Genomic DNA, 26,391 nt, shown 5'->3' with positions numbered 1-26,391 from the left:
CCTACATTTAAGTATATGATTGAAATAATAAAGAGACATATAGAGAGAAGAATAAATACACAATGTCAGATTTGTTTTAGATTTGTTTTTTTATTTTTGGATTTTGTTTTACATTGACAATTAGATCAAGAAATACACAGAGATATCTAATCAGTCAAATGATTCTAAACGAAAATATCTAAATTGTGGGATTTGTATTGATAGATATTGCAATATGTTAGGTCCTGTTGTAGGATTTGCCTCCACAGTTTTTGTAAGCTAATATACACTGTGTGTGCACAGTTATAGGTTCAGCGTCCCACCTGTTTGATGCTTTTCTAAATCGCATGTCTGATTAATCCTTAATTGTATTTCATTGATTATTGACTATACTGACAGTGACGGTGACAATACAGCTAAATTTTATTCAAGGTATACAACAGTGTCATCTGCATAGTTTCGCACTGCTGTCAGAGACCACTGACATATACATCAATCAGCCATCAATCAGCCACATCTGGTTGTTTGAGTATAAAAATAAAATTATGTTTTTCTATTTATAAAAAAATATTACAAACTAATAATTACTGGTGTATCATTATGGGTTAACCGCCTGTAAGCACTAAAGGTTGTTTAAGTCAGCTCCAGCTTTACCAACTGTGATCTGTAACCCTTTGTATAATTTACTGCACATGTTTTGCCATGTTTACCATAATCAGTATTGTTTAAACTACATTGTTTCCTTTGTGAAGTACCTCTGCAGATATTGAGTAAAAAATTTAAGGTAATACTAGCAGTGGCATTGTAGTTGTAGTTTCACTTTTTTGCACTTGTTTTTGTATTTATATTACCTCTGCGCATACGGTTATTGTAGTGTATCCAATGCTGCATGTGGGGCTGTGTAGCTGAAGACTCCTCAGAGTGACCATGCTGACCCTTGTCCTCCAAAACATCTGTAGGACCACCAGCGTCAATGTTGAGCCTGACTAGTGTATACTAAACACTAGCGGGGCTAACGTTGAACCATGAGGTAAACTCACTGTCAAAAATGTTTTATTGCCTTTAATCTGAGTTCAACATTGAAAATAGGTCTTTAAAAAGTAGACCCATCTTTTAAAGTAATTTCCAACCAAGATAGCCCAGTACCCCATTTGTGGTTCCAAAAGATGCATTTAAATGTGAAGCATTCATTTTGTTTTTTCTTTGCTTCATTAATCACTAAATATAATACTGTACATACATTTAAAAAAAAAATGTTGCATCTTCACACTCATACCTAATTAATAACTCATAGCACAGTACCACCTTGTTGAACTTTAAATTAAATAGGGGCTAATCCATCAAACAGACACCCGATATTGTGAAATCTGTTCGTATTCGGTCATGGTGCCTTAATGTTGACTCTTATAATTACACCTCTATGGTGTTTTGTTTATTATGATTTTAGTCTCTTAGCACATTTGTAGCTGCAAGGGTGCAAGTTCTGGCAGTGTAAAGCACCTGTCAAGGACCACCTGAAGTGTTTTATTAAGCATTTTCTTCATTTTAGGGATGGCTTCTATTATTAGTTAGTATTTGTATTATTTAATTCATTCATATAATTGTCCTATTTTACTTCCACCTCCATCTAAATGTGTTGAAATCTCTTGTGTCTTTGTGTTTATGTTGCCAAAGTTCAATATTGGTGCATAAACGTGCTGTTTCACCCCTCAATTTACTTTATTGCATTTGTCCTGGGTCCAAGGATAGCATTTCTTAAGTGCATTGTAACTACTTGAGACGCACACACACAAAGCACACCTGGGGAAACATTCCTCGGGGGAAGTCATCAATCAGTTTTATGGCTTTCTCTGGGAAAGTTTCCTCCTCTCCAATCAAGCGTCTTCCCTCCCTCCACTCTCCACCTCGATTCTCTTTCTGATATTTCCATCTGTATCAGTTTTGCTTCACATCTGAGAACAATCGGCCGGAGCCAATTAACCGTTCAACCATTTTTCCTATTCCACCGAGGGATAATTGGAGCAAAGTGGAGGGCGAGCGCTTCGCCTGGATAATAGGAGATAAGACTACTGCAACTGGCTTTTCCTTCTCTGTCCTAGGTTTGCCCGCCATTGGTAATAATCCTATAGGTGAATGATCTCCATCCAGACTAAAAATGCCCTTACAAACTATAAAAAATTGAGTTGAGTCTTCTTTTGAGATTTCTTTTGTCTGATGTCTGCTGCAGATTGAACTTTCATTCTGATATAATATTTTTTCCATAGCATTAACCAACCAATACAGTAAATCTATGTATTTTCAGATAACTTACAATCATCATGTGAGCATGCTAATGGTGGACAACCTTTGTGGGGCCTTTACTTGAAGCCCCTGACAACATTTTTTTTCAACCATCTTCTTGTTATGAGTGATGAGACTCCATATGACACATTTTCTGCCAAGTCAGGATGGTTTTTGTTTTTCCACTCGACAGATTTTTGTTTTTGCATTTTGGTGGGTGAGGCTCTGTTGGGAAAAGCTGAGGTGAGGTACTTTCCATGCGGCGGTTAGGATTTGACAGTAGATGTGTTGTTTGCTTTTGTTGGCAGACCAATGTCCTAATTAAGCAGTTATCTAAGATTTTGTGAATTAAAAATGTAATTAAGTTAAATTAAACATCATATTTATCAACTTAAATAAATAAATATTTCCCAAACTTTGTTAATTTAAACTTTTTCCTTTGTGTTCTATATTTAACAGAAATATTAGCAGGATTCATATTCAGTCAGTGCCAACAGTAGAAAGTACAGGAAACCTTTTTGAGACTTTTACATAATAATATTTAAGGATGCATTAATATAAACGCTGCATCTGAGCAATGCAGTAGAAATTTTCTTTCCAGTTGGTTGTTGAGCATGTTGCAGTGTATCATATTTTGAAAAGCTGACAATGACCGTGGTCGACAATCTATTCAGATTTGTTTACTTAATGTAAAAACTCACTCCTGCTCCTGCAAACTCTCATTAGAAAACACTTTATTATGAGAATAATTTTTGAAATGTCCTAGATGTTCGAATTGTTTTTACATAAGCATATCAGTTAAATTAAGGTAATTGCAGATAAAATAGGCCTCGAAGCATTAAGCCTTCCCACTGCATCACACGGATAGTTCACTTTAGATGACATAGCTTTCGCTCTCACGAACTATCGATGATAAGGTGAAAAGTTTATCACTGGAGCAGGGATAAAAAGTGCACACGAAATTAAAATATAAATGACTGCCTACTCAATAGGAAATGCTAATCTAATCACATTGTGATAAGTTACAGCTTCAATAAACACAATTCCTAGCTCTAAGTTGTTTACATTAGTTACCACATTGTTTTCTCATAATCTGCTTGAATTACAATAAAAATACGTGTTCAGACTTTTTGTGTTTGACCACGATGTAACAACATTCACTCTTTATATTTATATCCTCAAATACATCCATTCATTACTCATTCTGACTCATTTAGAGTGAAAAGAGGCACTGGCACACGCAACGTATTATTTAGTCTGCACTAAGTGACAGACACAAGCTTAATTAGGTAAAAGTAAGGGCTACTTAAGGGGGCATACAGCAAGTCACTTTGATTCAATAAAACGCTAAACACCTAAATGTTATCAGCCCTTTTAGACTTTAAAACTCAATACTGCTTGAGACTGTCCTTCCTTCAGTTTGATTGATATTTGCAATGTGAGCCAGTCTGGCAGACGTGCGTCAAGCAGGATGTGACTCCCCTCGAGGTGGGAGCTCTTGGCTGACTTCAGACTGTTACTATAAGGAGAGACACCTCCCAGCTGATCCCGTTAATTTTCCTTCCCCCCCACACACTCCTCACCTCCTCCTCGCCCATGCAGTACCCGGTGTGTTGCACCCCTCTCGGTACTGTGGTTTCCTCTTCAGCTCCTCTGCAGACGAGCTGGAGCTGGATGTCTGGACACTTAATGCCCTTCTCTTAATGATCAGGAGGGACCGCGGGAGCAGAAGAAGTGAGGAGAAGGAGAATCACTGGGACGCACATGGTGAGCTCTCCTGACACGTTTTTGCCTCTTTCAAAATGTTCACTGGCTCTGCGTGGAGTTTGATCTGCGCTCAGTCCGCGCGTAAAGAGGAGCAACGAATGCACGGCAAGTGTGATACTGCATGTTTTTATTAGAGGGCAATTAAAGGAGAATTTATGTGCAACATTTTGTTTAAAATTAATTAGAGCAGCACGCCTTCCCTATGTTGCGTTTTCTGCTCTCCGACCCGACTCCTGACATTGTGCTGTTGCTGCTCAGCTTATCCAGACGGCTTTGTGCTAGACTCCTTTACGTTTTAAGTTTACTATAAAATATATTAATTATGGTGTGTTTTATAAGAAAGTTCAGGTCACAGAAACTACATTTATTGTCCTGTAAATCTGTTACGCCTGCTGCATTTTGTGTTTTGTTTAGTTTTTTAATGCATTTTATTTAAGCAATAATCTAAACTTTTTACTCTAAAAACAGGGAAATACTCCTTTAGGATTCACATTTTTCATCATTGTAGAATCAATCAAATATGTTGGTTATTTGTCTATCTGTGTGTGTGTGTGTGTGTGTGTGTGTGTGTGCAGCTGTTGCGGGTCAAATAAAAAATAAAATAACACGGATTTAAATTAGTTCACTGGACTTAAATGCCAAACACATGCCACTCATTGAACTAACACTATTCTAAAAATCAGAATGAAGTTGTTTGATCAAACTGTGATAGCCTCTCTCTGTAAATATTATTGTTCCTCTCCCGGAGATAAAGCGGCCAATTTCTACTTAACTAGTGCAATTAGCCCCGCGGATTTGATGTAATCAGGCTCCGGGCTTCACTGTTAGCTCTTGCCAAAGTAATCACCCTAAATATGATCAACATTTAAGTTTAATGAACCGTGGCATGTGAATCATTAATTGCGGGTCCGTTAACTGCGTGTGACCGCGGGCTGTTGGTCTTTTAAGGTCCGTCTGTGGTTAATTAGTTTTACTAAAATCCCTGGTTGCACTTGTATCTAGGAGAAAAATATACTGTGTTTCTCTTAATAGACATATCACATTTCTCTTTTTATTTTATAGGATATGAGGGCGTAGCCTTCACTTCAGAGCAAGTTTACAGTTGAGGCCTTTTATTTAGTTGCGCGCTTGTGGAAATGAAATAAAATAGGCTGCTGTGGTTTATTCTTATTATCCTATAACCGTTTTTAATAATAATTAGCTGACGAAAATCGTCCAAGTTATGTTTGTTTTTGTGCTTACAAATGGCTGCAGCCCTGAAGTGTTTTTGTTTAGTGTCACCTCCTGCTCTACATTATTAACCTGCTGTATAACACCGGGGTGGATTTCACTGACAAGCAATTACAACCAGAGGACTTTTATTTCCATCATGTCCCAGGTTGTCTTTGGCCTGACTGCAACATAGAATCACAATGATTTCATTTCCATCTGTTTTTCAATATCAGCATGTGAAGCTGGAGCCGTATGGAGAGCCTCCTGCCAACTTGTATGAGGCTGTAAAGGGGGAGAATTGACAGGAAACTTAAATATCAAGTGGGTGCCATGTGTTTTCCTATTCAAAAGTGCAGTAAGCAGAGCTCATGGGTCAGTGCCGAGGGAGAAGCACCCACCTTGTGGATGCGGAGGTGCAGCTGACCCCTGGGGGCCCCGCACATGCATCACACTGGCTGCTTGTTGGAGGTGCAAAAGTGAAGGACAGAGGCCTTTAGCTAAAGATACAATCAGTGATAATCCATTTTGTGCTGTGTGTTGCTTCCACTTCCCGTGCTGCCCCACTAAAATTAGATTATTACACCTAAAACAGAACTTCTGGAATCTGCTCCGAGTGGAATAACACACACATGGGCTTTGACTGTGGAGGCAGGAATGCAGTTTGGGAATACAGACTGCACGCGTTGCTTCTCTCTTCTCGCCCAGAGCCTGGGGTTGTATTTCTGACTGGCTGAGGACAATTGCAAATTAACAAAGGTGTCAGTGTGGTAACATGCGCCAACAGGTGCCTTGACTCAGCTTCAAATATGTAGGCTTCAAGAGAGCTTATATAATTGATCATATTTATTTAAAGGCTCAGAGACTTGGAGCAGAGCTGCAACATACCCTGGGAAATCTTCCCAGCGACTATCATCGTGATTTAAAACGGTCTCTTTAAGCTGCACAGACTTGTGTTTATTTACACAAAAAGCAATTTTGTCTTTTGAAACTCATCACAAGTAGCAAAGACATTTGAGTTTAAAACATTTGTCTCGATCTTGCTTTGCTGCCCGTGACAGGGCATGTTAAAATTTGTGAGACAGACCAAATCCAGCTCATCTGCTCACCAGATCTACATCTTCAGCTTCAGACCCAGACAGGCCCACGGCTTGCAAAATGTGAACAGGATGAAGAAGGTTAACAGGTAGCAAGAGAGACACAACCTCCCACTCGGACTCCAGGGGCTTTCTTTATTGCAGTAAACCGCAGCAGTTCTCCTTTCCTGCTTCACTATCAGAGATGAGTTGCAAAAAAATAAATTGATGGCTAAAAACTTTGATAAATATGCATATTGCTGCTGATGATGATGATGATTTTTTACTATCACTTTCTTATTGTAATTGCCATTTCCTCCTAAGAATGTTTGTCATATAGAAATAGACATAACCAACCAAAAAAGAATAATCAAAACATCCAGATTTAGAAGTAAGTGACGAATCTATGTGCAAATAAAATACCTCTTTCATGTGTAGCCTTTTCAAAGAGAATATTATTTTATGTGTATTTACAGAACCAAATACTGACTTGTATGAGGAGAAACCTAATGCAAACAAGCACTTTAAAGAGATCTGTTACTGTTTATGAGCGTAAAATATCCCCTTTAAATCCAGTCCAAGTTGTAAGACAATGAAACATGAAAACCTCAAAAGAGATGTGCACAAACTCTTGTTTCTACATGTTACATTTTGAAACCAAACTATAAAGCAGCTGCTGCTATTTCTCCTGCTGACTCTTCGGCGTCAGACACTCGAACTCCATTTGAGCAAAACGCAGAACGAATGAATGAGAATTACATTAGAAAGCCAATACGAACTGCAGTCTGCTGCTCTGGCTTCGAGCACGAACATGAGTGGCGGTCTCCTCGCTCTCCTCTGTTCGACTATGCTGTAAACATGCCCCCAGGTTGTCAGCAAGTATTTTTCCAGCCCCTTGCCAGCCAAGCATAGCTGCTTCTAAAGATCACCCGCCGGATATGTTGTTGATCTCATCATACCACTATTTGGCTGTATAAGCTTTTTGAAAGACAGCGGTTGCTGCCAAGTTATTTCAAAACTCTCTATAATGAATTTTATTGTGTTTAAAATGCATGCACATTTGTATGTTAAGGGGTATATTTAAAGGGTCTGTGTAAAATACTCCTGGTTTGCAGTTTTTGCGTTTTCCGACCCTAATATGACACTTTACAGGCAGTGCTGCTCATCTTCAACGTGCTCCTCCGATACCCCGGCTGTGTGAATTTATGGAAAGAGGCAGAGAAAACCGTTGAAACCATATCCGATGGGTTGTGGTGGCGGTGCCAGACAGATCATCTGGTTTTGGAAGAACAGAGAGTCTGGGGCACATTAGAAACCTCAGGGGCCTCTCTCAGATGAGAACCCATTTATCAAAGAGGTTGTAATGGGATGATGTTTAATTAGTCATGTAATGTGACAAAGACAAGAGCAAGTGCATGTCATGGGAATGTTAAACAACCCTCCCCCTTTCTCTTTCAGGCTTGTGTGTATCACCCGCCCCAATCCTGTACCCCCACCCGCCTACGCTCACTCGTCATTCCCCATCCAGAATGAATTCTTTAGCATACTCTCAAGAATAGTCTAATAACCTTTACCCTTCTCATAATCCCCTTTGACACCATCTTCCCTTCTAACACAGGCAAGACATGGACACCGCATGAAACCAAAGACCTAATTAATCACCCGATTAACTTATAAGTCCTGCTTTTTATCAGTGCGTTCAGATTCCCGTGGGGCATGTCTCGACACGTCAGGAATGGGCAGCCGAGGAATTCTGGACCTCAGGAATGTGGCTCTATGGGGACTACGGTCATATTCAGTATGCTCATCATTGCAACATGTTGCTTGTACCTGTGGCTACTTCAACAAACAGTCACCTCACACGCCTAGTCCTCCTTTTAGTTAATTCACTTCTTAGCACTTCTTTTCTCTTTCAGAGGTCATTAGAGGAGCAGTGTGTCCACAGCAGCTGAGAGACTGCCACGGCCTCCTCGCAGGCCCCTCAGAGCTGTGTGGTCCCTGAGGAAGGCCTCATATTTCGGTCGTTGGCTAATTGAGCGGGATGACGAGGCTGGAGAGGCTCTCAGCCCCGTCTTCTCCTATGGGTTTGGTTTATGCAGCCCTGCTGACTTTGCTGTCAGTGTCAAACGCTTGTTAGGACACCATCAATCTCACAGCAGTTAAGAATATTCCCAGAACAGAATGAAGGGGGCAGGTGATGGATGGGCAGGCAGAGGGAAGGGCCGAGGGAAAGTGGTTTGAATGAGAAAATGACAGTCCTCTTAAGAAGAAACAAATCCAGAATTATGCAAAAGTGAGAGAGGGAAAAGTGTTGAGCTTTCTTTGCAAGTGCAAGTGCTTTTAGAGAATGTGCTTCTGGGCTTCGTGTGAGCAGTAAAAATAATAAATCACTGGTTCCGGAGAAAGAAGATTCATTGTGCGTTTGGTCCACATGGCAAAATTAACGCTCTCGAGTATCAATTCTTGACAGAGGAATGAATTACTCTCATCACCAGTTTTAAGAGACGGGAAGAGATTTGTTCACACTGTAGACGCACACAAGACCGTGTTTGTCTTCACCACGGAAGTATCCATGTAGCGGCTCAAGGCTAACACACATTTCAATCTATAAATCATTTCCTACCATCCCAAACCCTAATCTCCAAATCCTCTCCTTTCCCCCCCCCCTTCTTTTCTGAGGGTCTTTTCTCTCAGACCCTCTTTTCTGCTCAGTAACGCTTTGCGTCGCTCACGCTCAGCCCCCTTACTCGCCTGCAGCGCTGACCAACAATAAAGTGATTTGAAAAGGAGAGCCATAAATGTGATGGATGGCGTCCAGCTCAGGGTTTAGCCCCAGCTGTCGGGCATGTTTTTTGTCATCTCAGACAAACCTGCTAGGTGCTCGTCCTTTTTCACTCACACTCGTTGGATAGTTGGAAGAAGAATATGTTCTTTGAGGCTGTCAAGGTCATAGGTTCAAATCAGTGGCCGCGATGACTACGAAAATTGGAAATTACATTTTTACAGGATGAGATCTTTATTGGCATCTACAATAAGCTGCAGTTGATGTGATGCAGTGAGCTGGTATCACATGTTTTCAATAAAGACACAGGTGGTCGATCTTAGATTTCCTTCTTTGGCTTTGAATGCAGCTCACATAAATCAATCAGTTTATGTGTTTTTCTTTTATGATCTAATTCCTTGGGTTTTCTCTTAAGTATCTTCTATCTTTTTTCTTCCACAGGCTCGATGACATGATGTTCCTACCCTTTTCCCCTCCCCCCTCCACCTCTCTCTTCCCTGTTGTCTTACTCCTCCTCTTCCTCCCTCCATCCCTAATCTCCTCTTCCCTTTCCCACACCCCACTGAGCTGGACTTCTCCTCATGACCCCTGCTACCAGCTAGATGGCCGCCCACGACACTGCATGTCAGAGTTTATCAATGCCGCTTATGGGGTCCCCGTCCATGCCAGTCACTCGCTACAAGGGCCTGATTATGACACAAACATCACCACCTTGACGGACCTCCACAACCCTCATAACCTCACCTGCTGGAGGGCTAACAGAGGTCCTGACTCTGGAGACTGGGTTCTCACTCTGCCACTGGGTCGACGCTTTGAGATCACCTATATAAGTTTACAGTTCTGCCACCAGGGGGAGCCCTCAGACCCCATTTCTATCTCCATCTTCAAGTCAATGGACTATGGGCGCACCTGGAGGCCGATGCAGCACTACGCCAGTGACTGCCTTGGGAACTTTGGGCTGCCCTCGCACACTGTGGCTCAGACCAGGCATCAAGAGACAGAGCCCCTCTGCTCAGACCCTCGCCCCTTGCAGAAACAGAGGGGTGGCATGGTGCTGGCCTTTTCAACACTGGATGGACGGCCATCATCTCCTGATTTTGATTATAGCCCCACCCTCCAAGACTGGGTGACGGCCACAGACATCCGCGTGGTTTTCCACCGGCTGTCCAAAGACATTAAGGTGGTAAACTTTGATAGGAGGCAAGAAGCACAAAGGCATGATGGTGCAGATAATGTGAGAGGGACTGGGCTTCTGAGGTGGAGATCGGGTGGACAAGTGGACAAATTAAACACAGATGATACACTGGTATTTTTTGACAGGGAAACAAAAAACTCAGAGATAAGAACGAGGAACAAAGGGGAGAAAATGAACAAAAATGACAGGAAGGGTCATTATAAAGGGTCAGGTCAAGATGAAAATGGACACAATGTGACCAGCAAGGAAGGGGGAGATAGTGTTCAGACAGATATGCTTGCTTCTTCAAAGAAAGGAGGGAAAAGCAGGGGGCGTGGCCGCAAGAAGGAAAATCACTGGCTGCCTTGTCCAAATAGAGGCTGTAATTGGACAGTCGAGCGGCGGAGCAGAAGCAGCAAAGGGCGTGAGCTTAGGAAGAGGAGGAACAATAATCTTAACTCAAAACAAAGTGCCAAGAATCTGCAGGTCGCTCCGCCCTCTGCATTCAAAGCTCCCCTGGCCCTCTCGGACCTGCAGGTGGGAGGCAGGTGTAAGTGCAATGGACATGCCTCCAGGTGTCGCCGTGACGACACAGGCCGAGCCGTGTGCGTGTGCGAGCATCACACGTCGGGGCCAGACTGTGACGTGTGTGAGGATTTCTACTTTGACAGACCTTGGCATCGAGCTACTCCCACACACCCAAACCCCTGTGTTGGTGAGTCCTAAAACCATGTTAAAGAATTGTTTTAAGTGCATGATTGTTTCCCCTAAATGCTTTAAAAATAACCAAATACTGATACATGCAGACACCAGTATATTTGCTGTGAAGTAATACTGGCTGATAGTGATAGTGGCCTGGTTATGTTCAATAAACAATCATTATTATGTACATGCAACGATAACCTACATTTAACTGGATTTAATTTTGATGTCCTTCGTCCAGCCTGTGAGTGTAATGGCCATTCAAACAAGTGCCGTTTCAGCATGGAGGTGTTTCAGCAGTCGGGTCGACGCAGCGGAGGTGTGTGTCAAAAGTGTCGCCACCATACAGCCGGACGCCACTGCCAGTACTGCCAGAATGGATACACCCGAGACCACAGCAAACCGCTGAACCATCGCAAGGCCTGCCAACGTCAGTCATTAGACCTGTGTGTGTGTTTGTGTGTGTGTATATTTGGAACCAGGTCAAAAGGAACAGGACGTGTATTTGTGCAGGCGGTGCCGAAACTTCTTAAATATTAAAACACAAATTTTCAGTTTCAGTTAGTTTCTCAGTAATAATAGCAACTGTGGTGCCAGGAAAATCAAGCTTCTTAATGATGGTTTTGTAACTTGGTGGTTTTGTAACACCAAGAAGCTAAAAAAGCAACCTAAAGTGTGAGAGACAGTGTTTATGTCTGCCAGTCTAAATGTGTTTGTGTGTGTTTACATTGTCACTCTGTTCAAGTTTACAAAAAAGTGTTTATGAGGTGGGTACACTGTGACTGTGAACAGCTTTTCCCTTTGGCGACACACAAAAACACACACACCCCACTGAGCTGCACCTGTATCCCTATTGTTACCAGTAGTTGGCATTTGCTGTGACATTTGCCTAACCAAACATCCTAAATGAGCCTCTGGCGTGTGCGTGTGGATACTTGAACACAAGTCCAACAAAGTTAAGTTCTCTCTGAGATTGCGTGCAGGCATGAATGTAATCAATTATTATACATGAAACAATGACATTGTGCAAACTGAGCCTCTCAGCTTCAATTTATTGGCACAATATTTCACCATTCGGAGGTGAGTGGTGACATAATTACTCATTTTCTCCAGTCGGCTTGTTTGGACTCATTCTAAGGACTTGTGTAAACATTAGTAGAGTGTGAACAGAGCGGCCAAAGAGAGGCTTCCTCTCTCTATCTGTCTTCTCTCATTGGGTCTTATTCTGTGATAGCAGTGATACTTACAAAGCTTTGCTGTGTAAACTAAGGCAAATCCAGGCAGTAATCATTATACAGCATCGCAACAGCCAGTATTAAGGGGGAAAAGGAGAATAGGAATTTAATCATACGTTTTATCTTCAGATCAAACAATCAAAGACAGAGCATTTTATTTTTCTGCAACCCGTACTTCGCTATGTTGTGAATATAAATAGAATTCAGATTTTTTTTTTTTTAAATAGATAAACCTGGATGAAAAATGAATGAACCTGTAGAGAGAAATGCGTCACTGGTGTCAGGAAGAGAAGGGCTGCTGTCTTGCTCAAAGGCGTTTGCTCAGGGCAGACACTTGTGTCGTGCAGGATTAAACCTGTTGTCGTGGATGTTGTCGACGGTGGGATGTGATAATCCCACCTATCACATTTCACTCAGCACAAACAGACTGACACATTTTTACTTCACTCTTCAACAAAAAGACTAGGCAGTTTCTGTTTGGAGGAGCGATGAGGCTGCCAGGAGAAAGCACATCCTTTGTGTAAGTAATTTAGTGGACAAAAAGAGCCTTTTATTAGAAATCTGACAGTGACTGGATGCCACAGATATTCACTCAGATATTCAGTTTAGGTACAGTCAAATGTCAACAATGATTTTAGATTTTGTGATCTGATTTATTGTTTGTTTATTAAAAACAATTGCATCAGAGTCAGCTGGAGGTCTAATTAATAACAGAAGCTATTTCTCTTTTCATTTTTGGTCATTTTCCTGTTTTAATCTGTATACGGTCAGAGAGAGGACAGTTCTGATGTCTTTCAGCAGGAAAAGCAAAGTTTGATGAACTGTATAATTACACAATAAATCTTATCAGTTCATAAACAGACTGTCAATAAATCCAGATACAAACATAACAGTAAAAATAAACAAAGCCTTTCAATCTGTGAGCAGTAACAATACAAAAGGTTTGATAGATCTGTTCACAATATACATACAAAGTTTCTAATAAATGTGCCAGTGTTTGTCAAACTGTTTATATGAAAAGAAACATGCAAAGATATTTCACATTAATGCCACTGTTATGGCAGTCGCGGTAACTGTGCACCGTTATTACTTGTACAATCCAGCTGAGCTGCCATCATCAAAAATGGCAATTTCCTCAGATTACCTCACATCTCACATGGGGGATAAAGAGGAAATAAAGCCAACAAGGAGTCGTTTTAAGATATTGAAAAATGCTACATGGGCCGTTCATAGCGATGAAGCCACTAAGATTTATTATCTTCAGCTCTGTGGAGCCTTTTAGCATCTTTTACTGTACCTCATTGTATTCATTTATTGCTTTAATAAATGTCAGTTCTAACAGTAGAGAGCAGCTTTTGAGCAAAATACTGCAAATCCCATGTCCCACGCTAAACCACCCATTGTGGAGCATTAAGCAGCTAAGAGCCTGATTAGTATTACATAGTCAGGAGGTGGACAAAGACCTAGCAGAGCCAAAACCACATTTATGTGATTTAATGTCTTTTCCAGCGTGCCAGTGTCATCCTCTGGGAGCAGTGGGCCGGTGGTGTAACCAGACATCCGGTCAGTGTCTCTGTCGAGAAGGAGTGACTGGCCTCAGGTGCAACCGCTGCGCCCCAGGCTACAAGCAGGGCAAGTCCCCTCTGCGGCCCTGCATACGTAAGTTTACAACCAGGATTAATCAGAATCCGGAAACTGTCAGCTAAACAGTTATAAGGAGAGGAAAGACAGCATTAGCACTAGTAATTTGTTATAACTGGTAAAAGTATTTGACAAGCTCTGGACTTGCAACAAATGACTGCGAAAAGCTACGGCAGAGGCAGTATGATGTTTGGTGGGTCCTCAGTGCTCAGTTCTGTTAGCAATGGACAGATTTTTCATAACCATGTCTGAGCATTCGTCTTACTTAACCACTAGCAGTAGTTTTTGAATGTACTGAAAAAACTAATATTTACACTACTCACACAAAGTTAGAGATAACCGACTTTCGGGTGAAATTTCAGAATGCACCTAAATTGCACTATAATGTTTACAGGTGATCTTAATTTGACCTTCTCCAAACTTTGGAATCCACATGTCCAACTGGTCAATGTTTCAGTACATTCAGTAAATACTCTAACAAGATGTTTAAGCGTAAAAATCACAACGGGATTGAAGGATCATGTCTCATCCATGGATTGACCACTACATGTTCGGGTTCAGTAACAATCTAAACAGTGTTCACTGATGACATATAACCATTGACAAGTTATTGAGATATGGACATTTTTTGTTGTGGTATAACTGCCACTGTTGTTAGCTAAGATGAAGAAATGAACATTGCTTGCTTTTACTTAAATGTCCTATTTCCATGATATAGCATCACTGTAGCATGAACTTTTTAAATTTTCCCTCAATTTCACCCGAAAGTCAAATATCGCTAACTTAGTAGTGTATTTTAATGTCAAAGGCTATTTCATATTAGATTGATTAAATGTGGATTATGAGCTTTAATTAATCTAAAAACGTTCTGCCTTTGATGCATTTTCAGTTTGTTGTCATGATCTTTTCATGGCATCTTTAATTTTCCTTCAACCTTAGTTGCCTGTGGCCTGAGTGGATTGAGCTTTAATCCTTTATCAAATGATAGCTCAATATAAAACGGGCCGCCGCTGTCTAGACTAATTTGGCCCAATCTCCAAGTGTGTACCCTTTTCATCATCTGTGGACAGTTTCCATAGCAGTGTTAACATGAGCTGACTACCACAGGGGAACCTCATCTCCAACTGATCAGCCTCAGATCCAGAGGATTGTTGCTGCTCACATGTATGCTGCAGGCCAGCACCGAACTTCGGCCATGAGTGTTAATCCACGTGCACTTTCCCAGCTAATCGCCAGAGTGCCGACAACTACACAGGCACTGACACCGTGTAAGCCCCAATCAGGTGACATAGGGAGCCGACAGCGGCGAGCTTCACACCTGTTGCGTGGCTCAAAATGCCTCCATCGCAGGGCTCACACTCATAACTCTCCCAGTGAAAGGAGTGAGTGAAAGAAAACCTTGTTTGTTTTTACTGCCAGAGCATCTCAGGCTATGTATAGCATCTCTTACCCCCATTTCCACTTCAAGCGTGGTAAGACTAAAAGAAAGGCAGCAGTATCGTAAACATAGTCAGCACAACCACAAAGGATAATATACCATATTATACTTTGATTAGCTAAGGGAGTTCAAAACATTAAGTGTATACAGTTGGACAAAAAAGTTTGCATTCCTCTACATTTTAATGTAAGGGGATGCAAACCTAACACAATAACTATACACATTAAGCTGGTACCAATGTTGATTCATCAACAGAACTAACAAAAATCAGGAAGGTTATAAAAAAAATTATAGTAAAATTATAAAATTATACCAGTGCAAAACCTTGCATCTCCGTTGATAAATTAATTAAAAATTAATTTTAATTTCTAAAGAAAGAACATTGGCACTTGCTGAATGTGCAATAAATATCAAGTTGATCTGTATTTTATCAAAATAAAGGTGCTGCGAATGTTTGCACCCAACTGTATCTTTACTATAAAGAATGATGTCAATAACTAACAAAGTTAGTCAAAATTGGTGTTTGTGAATTAATCCAAGAGGTGCTACAAATGACTAATGGGTATATGGTGTGTGCCATTTTATGGATAGCTCAACGGTTACATATTATTTAACATACCTGTCATTATCAATTAGCACTGAGCAAATTGATCCCTGAAAAACTTTAGAAGTGATTCTCTGCACTGCTGTGAGTCAACAATGAACTTCACAGGTGACATCAAAGAAAATAAAAATAAAGATCCACACAAGAGCCTTAAGTAAAAGTATAAGTAACACGATGTAGAGAAACTTTGGTACAAATGTTCAGTCAAAAACCTACAAAGAATCAAAATATAGAAACCATGCAGAAGGACATACATTATGTTATTGATGCATTACTGTGGGAGTTTTTCCTGTATACAGTCGCCTAGTTTTTCAGTGGGAATTCGTTGGGTTTTTTCTATGAATCTGTATAGTTTTGACATAAATATGTGAAGTACTTCCAGATGACTTTGTTGTGAATGGGTGCTATATACTGTAAATAAAGCGGAATTGAATAAAATGTGCTAATAGCTAATTATTGCAGTGGCAGGTGGTTAATCCCCCAAAACACCATATGATGTATTAGTTATTTATATTTTGCATAAATATGCAGAGTTGCAATCTAATTAAAACTGTAACTAAATGTAGTGGAGTCAAAAGTACAGTATTTTATGATAACAATGGTCAAAGAATGGAATCGTGTTGGTGCAAAAGACTTCAAACAATAACTCAATCCACTGACACACTGTACACCACCTTCAGGGGTTTTCAGTGAGCGGGACAGTCAGCTGGTGGTGTGGGTGTAGGGTGTCACTGGCCCAGTTGAGCCAGAGAGGACAGGACATGGCCAAGTGTGGGGGGGGCGAGTGTGAGCTGGGTAATACACGGCTGCGCTGTCTCCCACACACACACACTTTTACAAGAGGCCTGGATAATGTATGTATAGACCAGTAGGTTGCTAATTTTCCATTTACAAGTTCATGGACATACACACACTTTCAGGGAGGAAACTTTACTGGACTCTGTTTAATGCCCAACTGTCCAAGAAGTGATGGTTTGACCTTATTAAATGACCAAAAGTAAAGTGTGTGCCTGTGTGTGTTCAAGTGAGCATGAGAGTGTGTTTGTAGCTCATAAAAGGACCACACACATACACACACACACACCCAGAGTCACTTTGACACTTGCTTATCTTTTGCACAGGCATGCCTCATATACCATGAGGCATTCAAGCATAACATGCATAACACACATAGCTGCAACAACCTGACAGCTCGTGTAGGTGCAGAAGGCCTCTGCTCATGTCCCCTGTTTGAAACTCGGTTTGTGTTTGCAGGAATTCAGGAAGCAGCCCCCACCCCGGTGTACCAGCCTCAATACAGCATAGGTGAGTAAATGTAAAGGTGGGGATTCATTTTAATCTCTTTAATAAGCGAGTTTAACCTTGGATCACCAGCAAGCAGTTTACAACTCATCTTAGAAACAATAAATTTTTGTGAGCCTCTTTCTACTATATTATACTAATGCTATGAGTAGGAGAAGACACTAGGACGGCATGCAGACTGAAGGTTTGTCAGGTACCCTAATAACTTTAACTGTATTTAATTGTTGGAGTTAATGTAACATACAGTATTAATGACAAAGCTGCTTTATGTATCAATCAAGGTGATAAAATAATTACTACTTGAATGCCATAATAACGGTGTTCAGCATGTTTAGTTCATCCCCCACTATTCTCTTCTTTTATCCTGGACTATTTATTTATTTTAATCTTTTTGCAGCACCTGATACAATAACGTTATTATTCTGATTAATGTAAATCCAGTAAGAATTGAGAAAGTAGTGCAACTAATGATTATTTGCATCATCAGATATTAATGTAGCAATTATCATTTTAAATAATAGATCAAGATTGCTTACCAAGACACTATTACCCCAAGGCATACAAAAAAAAGCAGGTTATTTGATTATCGCTGTTTTTTTGTTTTTTTGAGGGGGGGTCCTTTCGGCTTATCCGGTGATCTCAGGGTCGCCACAGCAAATCATTGTCCACATGTTGATTTGGCACAATTTTTACGCTGGATGCCCTTCCTGACGCAACCCTCCCCAATTATCATTGTGTATATATCAAATGTAACAAATAAATATAAATTTAAACATAAACAAATATAAATTTAAACAATATAAATTTTAAATATAATTTAAACATTTCAACATGCTTGTTTTGTACCATCAACAGAGAGAAACTGTAAACCAGAGAATTTTTGATATTTTAGCTGAAAAATTACTCAACTTATCATGTTTAAACTTACTGTTGCAGCTTTACATCAGAACTCAGAATACCATTCACTTAACTGCCATGATGAATATTAAAGAAAGTGCAAAAATATTCCAAAACTGAGACTGTTTAAGTTAATTATTCTCATTCTGTTCTGGTGTAATGGTGTTTGAGTCCTATCCTTTTAACCCTGTTGATGTTATCTCGTGTGTGAAATGTATGGCATGTCTCTGAAGTCTTGCCGTGAGTCACAGTTTGAAGAAAGGGGGCATTTGAATTGCATCCATTTGGAGATATTTGCCCCTCTTGCAGATGCAGTAGCTAAGCACTCCCTCCTAGTGGCGGCTTATGGAGTGTCCACCTGCTGCAGCCGGGGGTCATCTGTTAGTCACTGGATACTGTGATGACAAATAGAAGCAGCCATATTGTAATTAGGGGAAAAGACATGTGCTGATATGCTCGCTATGAAATAATACCCCCTCATTTGATGCATTCACCCCCCCCCCCCCCCCCCCCCCATCTCTCTCTTTCTCTCTCTCTCTCTCTCTCACAGCGGAGGAGTGTGTTTCATATTGCCAGCCCTCTCAGGTCAAAGTCAGGATGAACTTGGAGACTTATTGTCTCAAGGATTACGGTTGGTGTCATTTTTTTTTATTTAGTACTTTGTCATTTAGTATATTTCTCTTTTCTTCCTCTAATTAGTTGTGTGAGTGACTTTATTTATCCTAAAATCTTATATGTACATTCAGGCAAGACCAAGCAAGAGCATTAACTTGTAACAAGTAGATATTACTGTAATTTACTGTGAATTCGATATTTTGAGATTTTGTGAGTTAAAATAAACTGGGTAACATAAAAGTCATACTTCAGGATAAAAATACTATAATACTTTGTAACTGTGTCTCTGTCAGTGCTGAAGGTGCAGGTGAAAGGGATGGAGCGTTCGGGTCCCTGGTGGCAGTTCTCCATTTCGGTACAAACCGTATTCCGCGCCAGGTCCACCTCTCGCGTTCGCAGGGGCCCCCTCTCTCTGTGGGTCCCTGACCGAGACCTCAGCTGCGGCTGCCCCGCCCTGCACGTGGGTCGGACTTTTCTCCTGATTGGCGCAGAGGAAGGGGAGCGGGAGTGGGGCCCAGAAGAGAGTCGCCTGGTCGCAGATCGCTCCACTCTGGCCCTCCAGTGGCGGGAACACTGGAACGTCAAACTCAGGGCCTTCAGGGGCCAGGACAAGAGGGGCCGCTGTCCAGCAAAGTCCCCTAGCCACCACCACCATCAGCATCACCACAGGGAGCACACAAAGTCACAATCTGGGTACATCCCCCCTCATCTGCTGCCTGAGAAAGACACTGACACACAGTCTGTGAAAGGGGTCGACGCTCAAACCACAGCAGTGTCGCACACAGACGGTGAGATTAATTCTACGGAGGCGACCCCCATGTCCACTACAGCGGTTCTGGTGTGTTCTACTCAAAGTCCTGAATGAAACAAACATGACAGGATGCTGGGATAGGACTTTCATGCTCCATCTTTCTGGTCTACAAATGGAGACAAAGCTACATGGGTTAGGGTCCGTTTTTAATTTGTGTTTTTTCTGCTTCAGGAAAAACAGGAGAAAACTCTCACATGAGAGTTGTTGTTATAGGTACTGATTTAAAGTTTTCAGATGTAACTTGGTGTATATGTGTTTTGCGGAGGGTAAAGGTCAACGTCATGGTGCACTGAGTTCTGCAGCAAAGCAAAATACTAAATGATGAAACATCAACTAAAATATTCATCACGAGATTTTAACATTTCTACTAAAGCACCTATAAAAATTAAAGTCCAACCAAACTGAAAGATTTTTTATGTTTGAATCATATTTATTTGAATACGTTATGTAACACACACACCAAAGCCAAAGTTTGAGATAACTGTATATACACAAGATGTGCAGATTGAACAAAATTATTTAGGGTAAATTTTCTACCTCACATTTGCTGCACATAAATGTAACCAAAGCCCATTCTAAAATGTGAACATTTTCTTTTTTAAATAAAAACAAGAGTGGCCATTGTACTGTATATACCTTTCTTTAACTTATCAGCATTAACGGATTATGAGGGAAATGGGTTTCTGGCACAGACAGGTAAAAGGCCCTGGATCCTCCCTTGTACATTATAGGACCCCGAGACTAAAAGTGACACAAATTATCTGTCAGTATTTGGTCATTTATTAATAGGTTATTTTTATACCTTGGTTGCATCCCTGTGGTCATTTTGTGTCTTTTAATAAGGCTCTAGGAGAATATTAACACTCTCTTTATACAGAAGCACTGACTCGCCTCAGCCCCCCACTCAAATTTTATTATTGAAATTTGGAAATTACAGTGTCATTTATAGAAAGTAACGTAACTACAGTAAAGGCTTTAAACGGGGAATAAACATACAGAGTTTAAACATAGTGCAAGTGACGGCATTTCCTGGAACTGCATTTAGATTTTTAATTTCGTGGTTAGTTATTTGGCTTATGGTAACCAGTAGTTGGACTGTAATTACAAATAAATTCGCACAGAATACCGCACTGGAAATGTATGAGTACAAGTAAAATATTATTATTAGCACAACTTTTTAAATTTTTATATTCATTCTTTTAAAGTTAAATTGTGTCTATACAGCATGTTAGAGCATGACTTTTTCTGCTTTTGCCTTTACATGGCATTTGTTTCAAACAGTAAAACAAATTCCAGCTCACTCACGCAAGCGTCTATACACACACACACACGCACACACCTTGCATTAACAATGGTATAGTATTTGTGGAAATTAAGCTTATCTACAATCAGCTCCCTCATTCATCAGCTGGCACAGAGACCAAAATTATCTCAGCCTAATTTTCTAACCATATAGGAATCCTCAGTCAGGAGCCCTGATATGAATCTAAAAAGCATCGGTCCAACCTGTCGTCTTCTGTTTCCATTTGGCAGATATGTCGTCATAACCCAGGGGAGATGGTGCTGGCTGTGAAGGGGCTACACTCAGACAGATGGAAAAGCTCCTATTTGTTGAGTAGCCATGTTGTTTTGGTAGAAGCCCTGTCCGTGATTGGCTGCAGTGCTGAGTTTGAAGCCTGTGATTCAAAATAAAAAGAGAAAAATAGACTTGCTGATTGATGACCACTCAGTACAGTACAGTAGGGTACAGTACACTGAGGAGCAGGAAATCCAGAGCTGGCAGCTTGTAGGGCTCAAGCATCACACAGGGGGCCCCCAAACAGGAGACAGAAGTCTTTTGTTATTTTTTTTTTCTTTTGATTTGCAATACGCATTTTATGATACTGTTGTTTTGTACAATTTAACTTTAGGAAAGAAGGAAACTGTGGTGCAATTATTTAGTTTAATCAGGATAATTTATTTTCTTTGAGTATTAAAAACTCAAAGAAACTCTCCCCATCTGTTCAGGGCCACAACAAACTTTAGCAAGGTTTCAAACATGCTGTAAGAAAATTATGAGGAAAATGTTTTACAATGTGCAATGTTCTGCGAAAACCATTTTGTGAGACCAGAATGCATCACTTAAATCAGAAATCATTAACTGACACCTGAAAATGTGAACTGCCATGATAATTACGTTCACACAAATTTTAATGACCATGTATTTTGATATGATTGAGCCCAAACCACAGTGTTTTGGCTTCTCAAAGCATGTTACGTTACACTGTGAGACTATTCTTGTTTCTGTCTCAGTCAAAGAAAGAAAGAAAGGTTTCCTCCAGGTCCTCCAGTTACCCCTACTGCTAAAAGGGACCAGGTCAGGTTGGCCCAGAGTGGCAGTGTGATAAGGACAAACCCTCCATCTGACACAATTTTGTATATGTATGTATAATGACAAATAAAGCACTTTACCTTTATTACTGAGCTGATGGAGTAAAACAAATGAACTGCAACAGAGCAAAGGTTTAGTGTGAAGAGTACAGGGTTACAACTCACACACATGCTCAGACAAAAGGGTGGAGGAAACACTAGCTCGAGCTGCCCACGTCACTCACATCTGTACATGTGTAACACAAAGTTGTTTGTCAGAATGGAAAGAGAGGGGGAAGGACTGAAAAATAGTCTTCTTTTCTTTTTCAGGGGTCACAACAGCGAATCATCTGCCTTCAGTGTGTGTCAGTAAATGCACAATAATGTGCTGGAGGCAAAGTGTGTGTGTGTGTGTGTGTGTTTGTGTGTGTGTGTCTGTGTGTGAAGCACCTGCTGCGCTGCTGCAGGAAGCACCTGTCAGCAGTTGTCTCCCCGGTACAGCCTCTTTTGACATGAAGGTTTGATCCTAAAACTCCCCAAACACACACTCTTACACAGACACTAACAGACAGCTTAAGCCTGCGGCTCGCTCTGCTGCAAGGGAAGCAGTTGTCTGCGGCTTTGTTCACATTAAATCGACAACATACACTTTGCCGAGGTGCTGCAATGAGGCTTACTCTTAGCGCATGGAAACACTATGGGGGGGTGGGGGTCCTGTGTGTGTGATATTATGTTTACAACCTGCTGAGGGCACATTTTACGAGAGGTGACTCCTTCTGCACTGTAGCCAGAGCCAAAGTTCAACAAGACCTCTTGCAAACACAGTCACTTTTATTTTTATCCTCCTATTTCCTTTCTTTCTCTGTCACACACACACACCAACACACATGCGCACATGCACACACCCACACACACACACACACACGCTTACATCTTGCTCTTCACACTTGTCTTAGCTTGTACATATCTTCCTTGCACACTCTAAATACTCCTTTCACTCCAAAGAATTTTTTTAAATTCGGTAATTTTTACCACTGTTTTTTGTACACACACACACACACACACGCACACACAGAGCTTCTGTTAACCTGAGAGGCAGAGGGTCAATCCCTGTGAACCACAGCCTACATGCCTTCCTTACAGACACGCCGCCGACACAGAAACCCGACTCCCAGCTAGATTAGGACTAATCAAGCATGGCACAGCTCCGAGCAGAAACAACATCAAACACATGCAGACACACACACACACACAAACACAGCTACAGCGCAGATTGTCTGTACCACAAACATGTGCACATGGGGAGTCCTTTGGTAAACTGCTTGTCCCACTGAATTCTTTCCTAGCAGCCATCTTTTCACCAATGTTTCTCTTTCTTCATTTCCACAAAAAAGGCAAAAAGAAGACAATGAACCTCAAGAGATAATTGGGACATGTAAAAATGTAATGAAATATAATAAATCTGTCTAAATTGCACCTTCAAAAGGCAGTTTGTGTAGGATTGTTTCAGCTGCTGAATGCTCACATAGAAGGGAAAAGGGAACTTCTGTCAATAAGAGAAAAAGTTTAAAAAAGGAACAGTAGTATGGAGCGCTGCAGCACAGAAATTACTCAAATAATGAAATGAAAATACAGTTCACTCATAACAAGGTGTAGTTGTGAAAGACCTGATTTATTAATGTTAATCAGTAACACAACAGAATAAATTAATTGTCCAGGCCAGTGTATATTAATTATTAAACTTATTTATACTGTACAGTATGTCAGCATTTAAATTAGTTCAGTTGCAAATGGGAATTGACGTTTGCCTCTAAATTGTAGCTCAAAATGATGCCAAACAACTATTTAATATTCACTAATGCATAATTTGACCAGCTACTAGTTTGGAATATTGCTGACAGGGCAGTGCAACGTACCGTGTCCAAACTGTGGACATTTAGTTTTCCATTAGCTCCTCCAGATAAATGGAAGTAAGAGTTTACACACATTTCATTAAACTAAAAAACGAATTGGGCATTTTAATAACTAAAAAAAAAATTAAAAAAACGCCTGTTGCATGATGAACATTTGAAAAAAGAAAAGGTGCTATTCTGCTACTTTGTAATATTGGGAAGTGTGTATCAGAAGCAAACCCTGATCTTGAGAGCAGCAGTTTGCATGTTGCTTGTTTTGTTTTTGCTTCTGCTTGGCTTCACACTCACTTGGTTCAGTGAAAAACTTGCAGCTAAAAACACAGCTGGGTTTCTAAATACATTTTAAATAAAAACTTTAATAAAAAAATTTGACACATCACCTGACCTTAAAAAAATCAAATGAAATAAAAATAAAGTCAATTTCAGAATGGATCCCAAAACAATTGACTACTTCAATATATAGCAAACAAATTGTGCACAAATGAAGTCCTTGTACCATCTTTGTTAGTATGTAGCAGGTGCTGCCACACATCCACAAGTTGACTTCTCCTGGAAACAGTTTCCCAGCAGCCCCAGATGTTAAGGAGTCTGGTCCAGTCACCAATGTCTGGGACATTTCAGACCTTCCTCAGCTTTGTAGTCTGTAGCCTGAACCTCATTTTGTCTTTGTAGTCGGGACAGGAGATTTATGAGGCAGAGGCCAACAGGGTGATCCCAACACAACCCCTTTGTTTTAACGTTGTGGGACTTGTTCTGGATGTTGTTATGGTGTCTACACACCGTCTCCAGTCTCCTAGTAGTGGGAGAGCTCGACTGGGGGTCCAGGATTAGTGATCAAAAGACTGAGGGGGGGATTGGGGGTAAAAGGTTGGAGGTAACACTAGCTTGATCTGCCCAGGTGGTGCAGTTGAAAAAGAGACCCTCATCTGTGGTGTGGATGGGTTGAAAATGTGTGTTTGTGTGTGTGTGTGTGTGTGTGTGTGTGTGTGTGTGTGTGTGTGTGTGTAGCTTCCAACATGCTGTTTTTGAGTATATGACTTTTATTGGGCCTATACTTCATGGTGAACTCCGTCTAGTTGGATTTGAACCATAACCGATTAGATTTCAGGCTTGGGGAGGTGACCCCTGACCATTGTACAACATCTGCACCCCTAATTTTTTTCCCTCAACCCCATTTCAACTTCACATTACTCTCTGTGCCATTGACTCCATCTGCCTGTCCAAATAGCAAGGATATACAGTCATGAGAAAAAGCTAACCGTACTGTTGTCAATGTCCCGGTTTTCTGCATAAACTTAGTCATGAAATGTGATCCAATCTTCACCAGAGTCACAAATATCAGCAAACATAATATTCCTAAGCTGAAAAACTTATCATCTTTTAACTCCCTATTGAATAAAGTCATTAATTTTAAAAAGCAGTGAAAGAAAAGGTAATGGCAACAGTGTTTTAATAACTGGTTGAACCATCATTAGCAGCATTACCACCCAGCAAGCACTTCCTGTACTGCAGCTGTGGATTCGGCCTACACAACCTTCAGATGACAGAACTGCTTCAGCACAGCTAAATACATAGGACGTTTGGTGTGAACAGCTCCCACAGATAACTTTCAGGGGTGCCCAGTGGGTAGATCGCGATCGAAAGGTAGTGTGGGTAGATTGCATGGAATTAACAAAGTACACGTCAGCCCATCATCCGTCCTCACTTTAAAATGTGTTACTTAATTGACTTACAGGGCAGCCAGTCTGACTTCTGACCTTTTGTGACACATGGGTCACAGCGCATGCGCATGCTTACATCGGCGTCAGGTGTGGCAAAACTCTAGCAAGCTAGCGAGATAGCCTACAATTTATTTCTTTTAAACTTAAAAAAGGGTATAAAAATGAGTGGGGGAGTTGGACATTTCCATACGGAGTGGGAGGTGGACTTTGTTTGTGCGTTTGTCTCATCTACCAGTCAGTCATCGCTAGACTGAAGAAGGGAAATGTGGAGCGGCATTTTCGGACTGTTCATTAAAACTACGACACTGACTTCCCTCCGAAAAGCGAACTGAGAAGAAGATGGGTGAAGGAACTAAAATCTCCGTATGAGGCTGGCTATCAGCTGCTACTGTCCGGACTAGGCATCCTTAGCTGATTGTACTAAGTAAGGTAATGGAAAAAAATGTACAGATTTGTATTGCGCAATATGGGTTCATGTAGTTATGCAAGCTACACTAACATATATTGTGCATATAAAGAATTTGCAATATATTCATAAATAAATATATGTTTTGTATTATTATAGTAGGCAGATTATTTTGACTTGGTCATTTTATAAGGAGCTCACAAGCCAAAAACGTGTGGGCAGCCCTTTATTATCCTGTAGGACACCTTGATACACTTGGGAATTCATTTGTCAACCAAGGCAAGCAGTCCAGGTCCAGGGGCAGCAAAGCGGCACCAAACCACGATGCACTGTACTTGACTGTTAGGATGATGCTTTCATGTTTTACGGGTTTTTCTTTTTACACCATGCATAGCTCTGTGTTTTTTTCCAAATAATTCTACCTTTATTTCATTTTTCCACAAGACAGTTTTGAAAGTGACAAATTACAGACATGCCTCAATGTTTTGTT

The 26,391-nt window shown here is 40.8% G+C and overlaps 1 protein-coding gene across 4 annotated transcripts; it reads left to right on the top strand.

The window, feature by feature from the left end:
• Positions 1-1,928: 1,928 nt before the first annotated feature.
• On the top strand, positions 1,929-19,919 carry ntn5 (netrin 5). Of its 4 annotated transcripts, none has more exons than XM_067524317.1 (7): positions 1,929-2,093; positions 9,535-10,982; positions 11,211-11,399; positions 13,714-13,863; positions 17,142-17,192; positions 18,637-18,717; positions 18,995-19,919. In XM_067524317.1, exons 2-7 carry the CDS (start codon positions 9,545-9,547, stop codon positions 19,564-19,566), a joined length of 2,481 nt encoding a protein of 826 aa, XP_067380418.1. In that variant the 5' UTR covers positions 1,929-2,093; positions 9,535-9,544; the 3' UTR covers positions 19,567-19,919. The 4 variants fall into 4 exon arrangements, with proteins under 4 accessions (XP_067380418.1, XP_067380417.1, XP_067380416.1 ...); XM_067524316.1 differs by having other exon boundaries at positions 1,929-2,108; XM_067524315.1 differs by lacking the exon at positions 1,929-2,093 and adding an exon at positions 3,717-4,131.
• Positions 19,920-26,391: the final 6,472 nt, after the last annotated feature.

The sequence above is a fragment of the Channa argus genome, chromosome 12 (genome assembly GCF_033026475.1).
Source record: "Channa argus isolate prfri chromosome 12, Channa argus male v1.0, whole genome shotgun sequence".
Classification (NCBI taxonomy): Eukaryota; Metazoa; Chordata; class Actinopteri; order Anabantiformes; family Channidae; genus Channa; species Channa argus.
The sequence above is the reverse complement of the archived record's forward strand: the minus strand, read 5'-3'. Positions and strand labels throughout refer to the sequence as shown.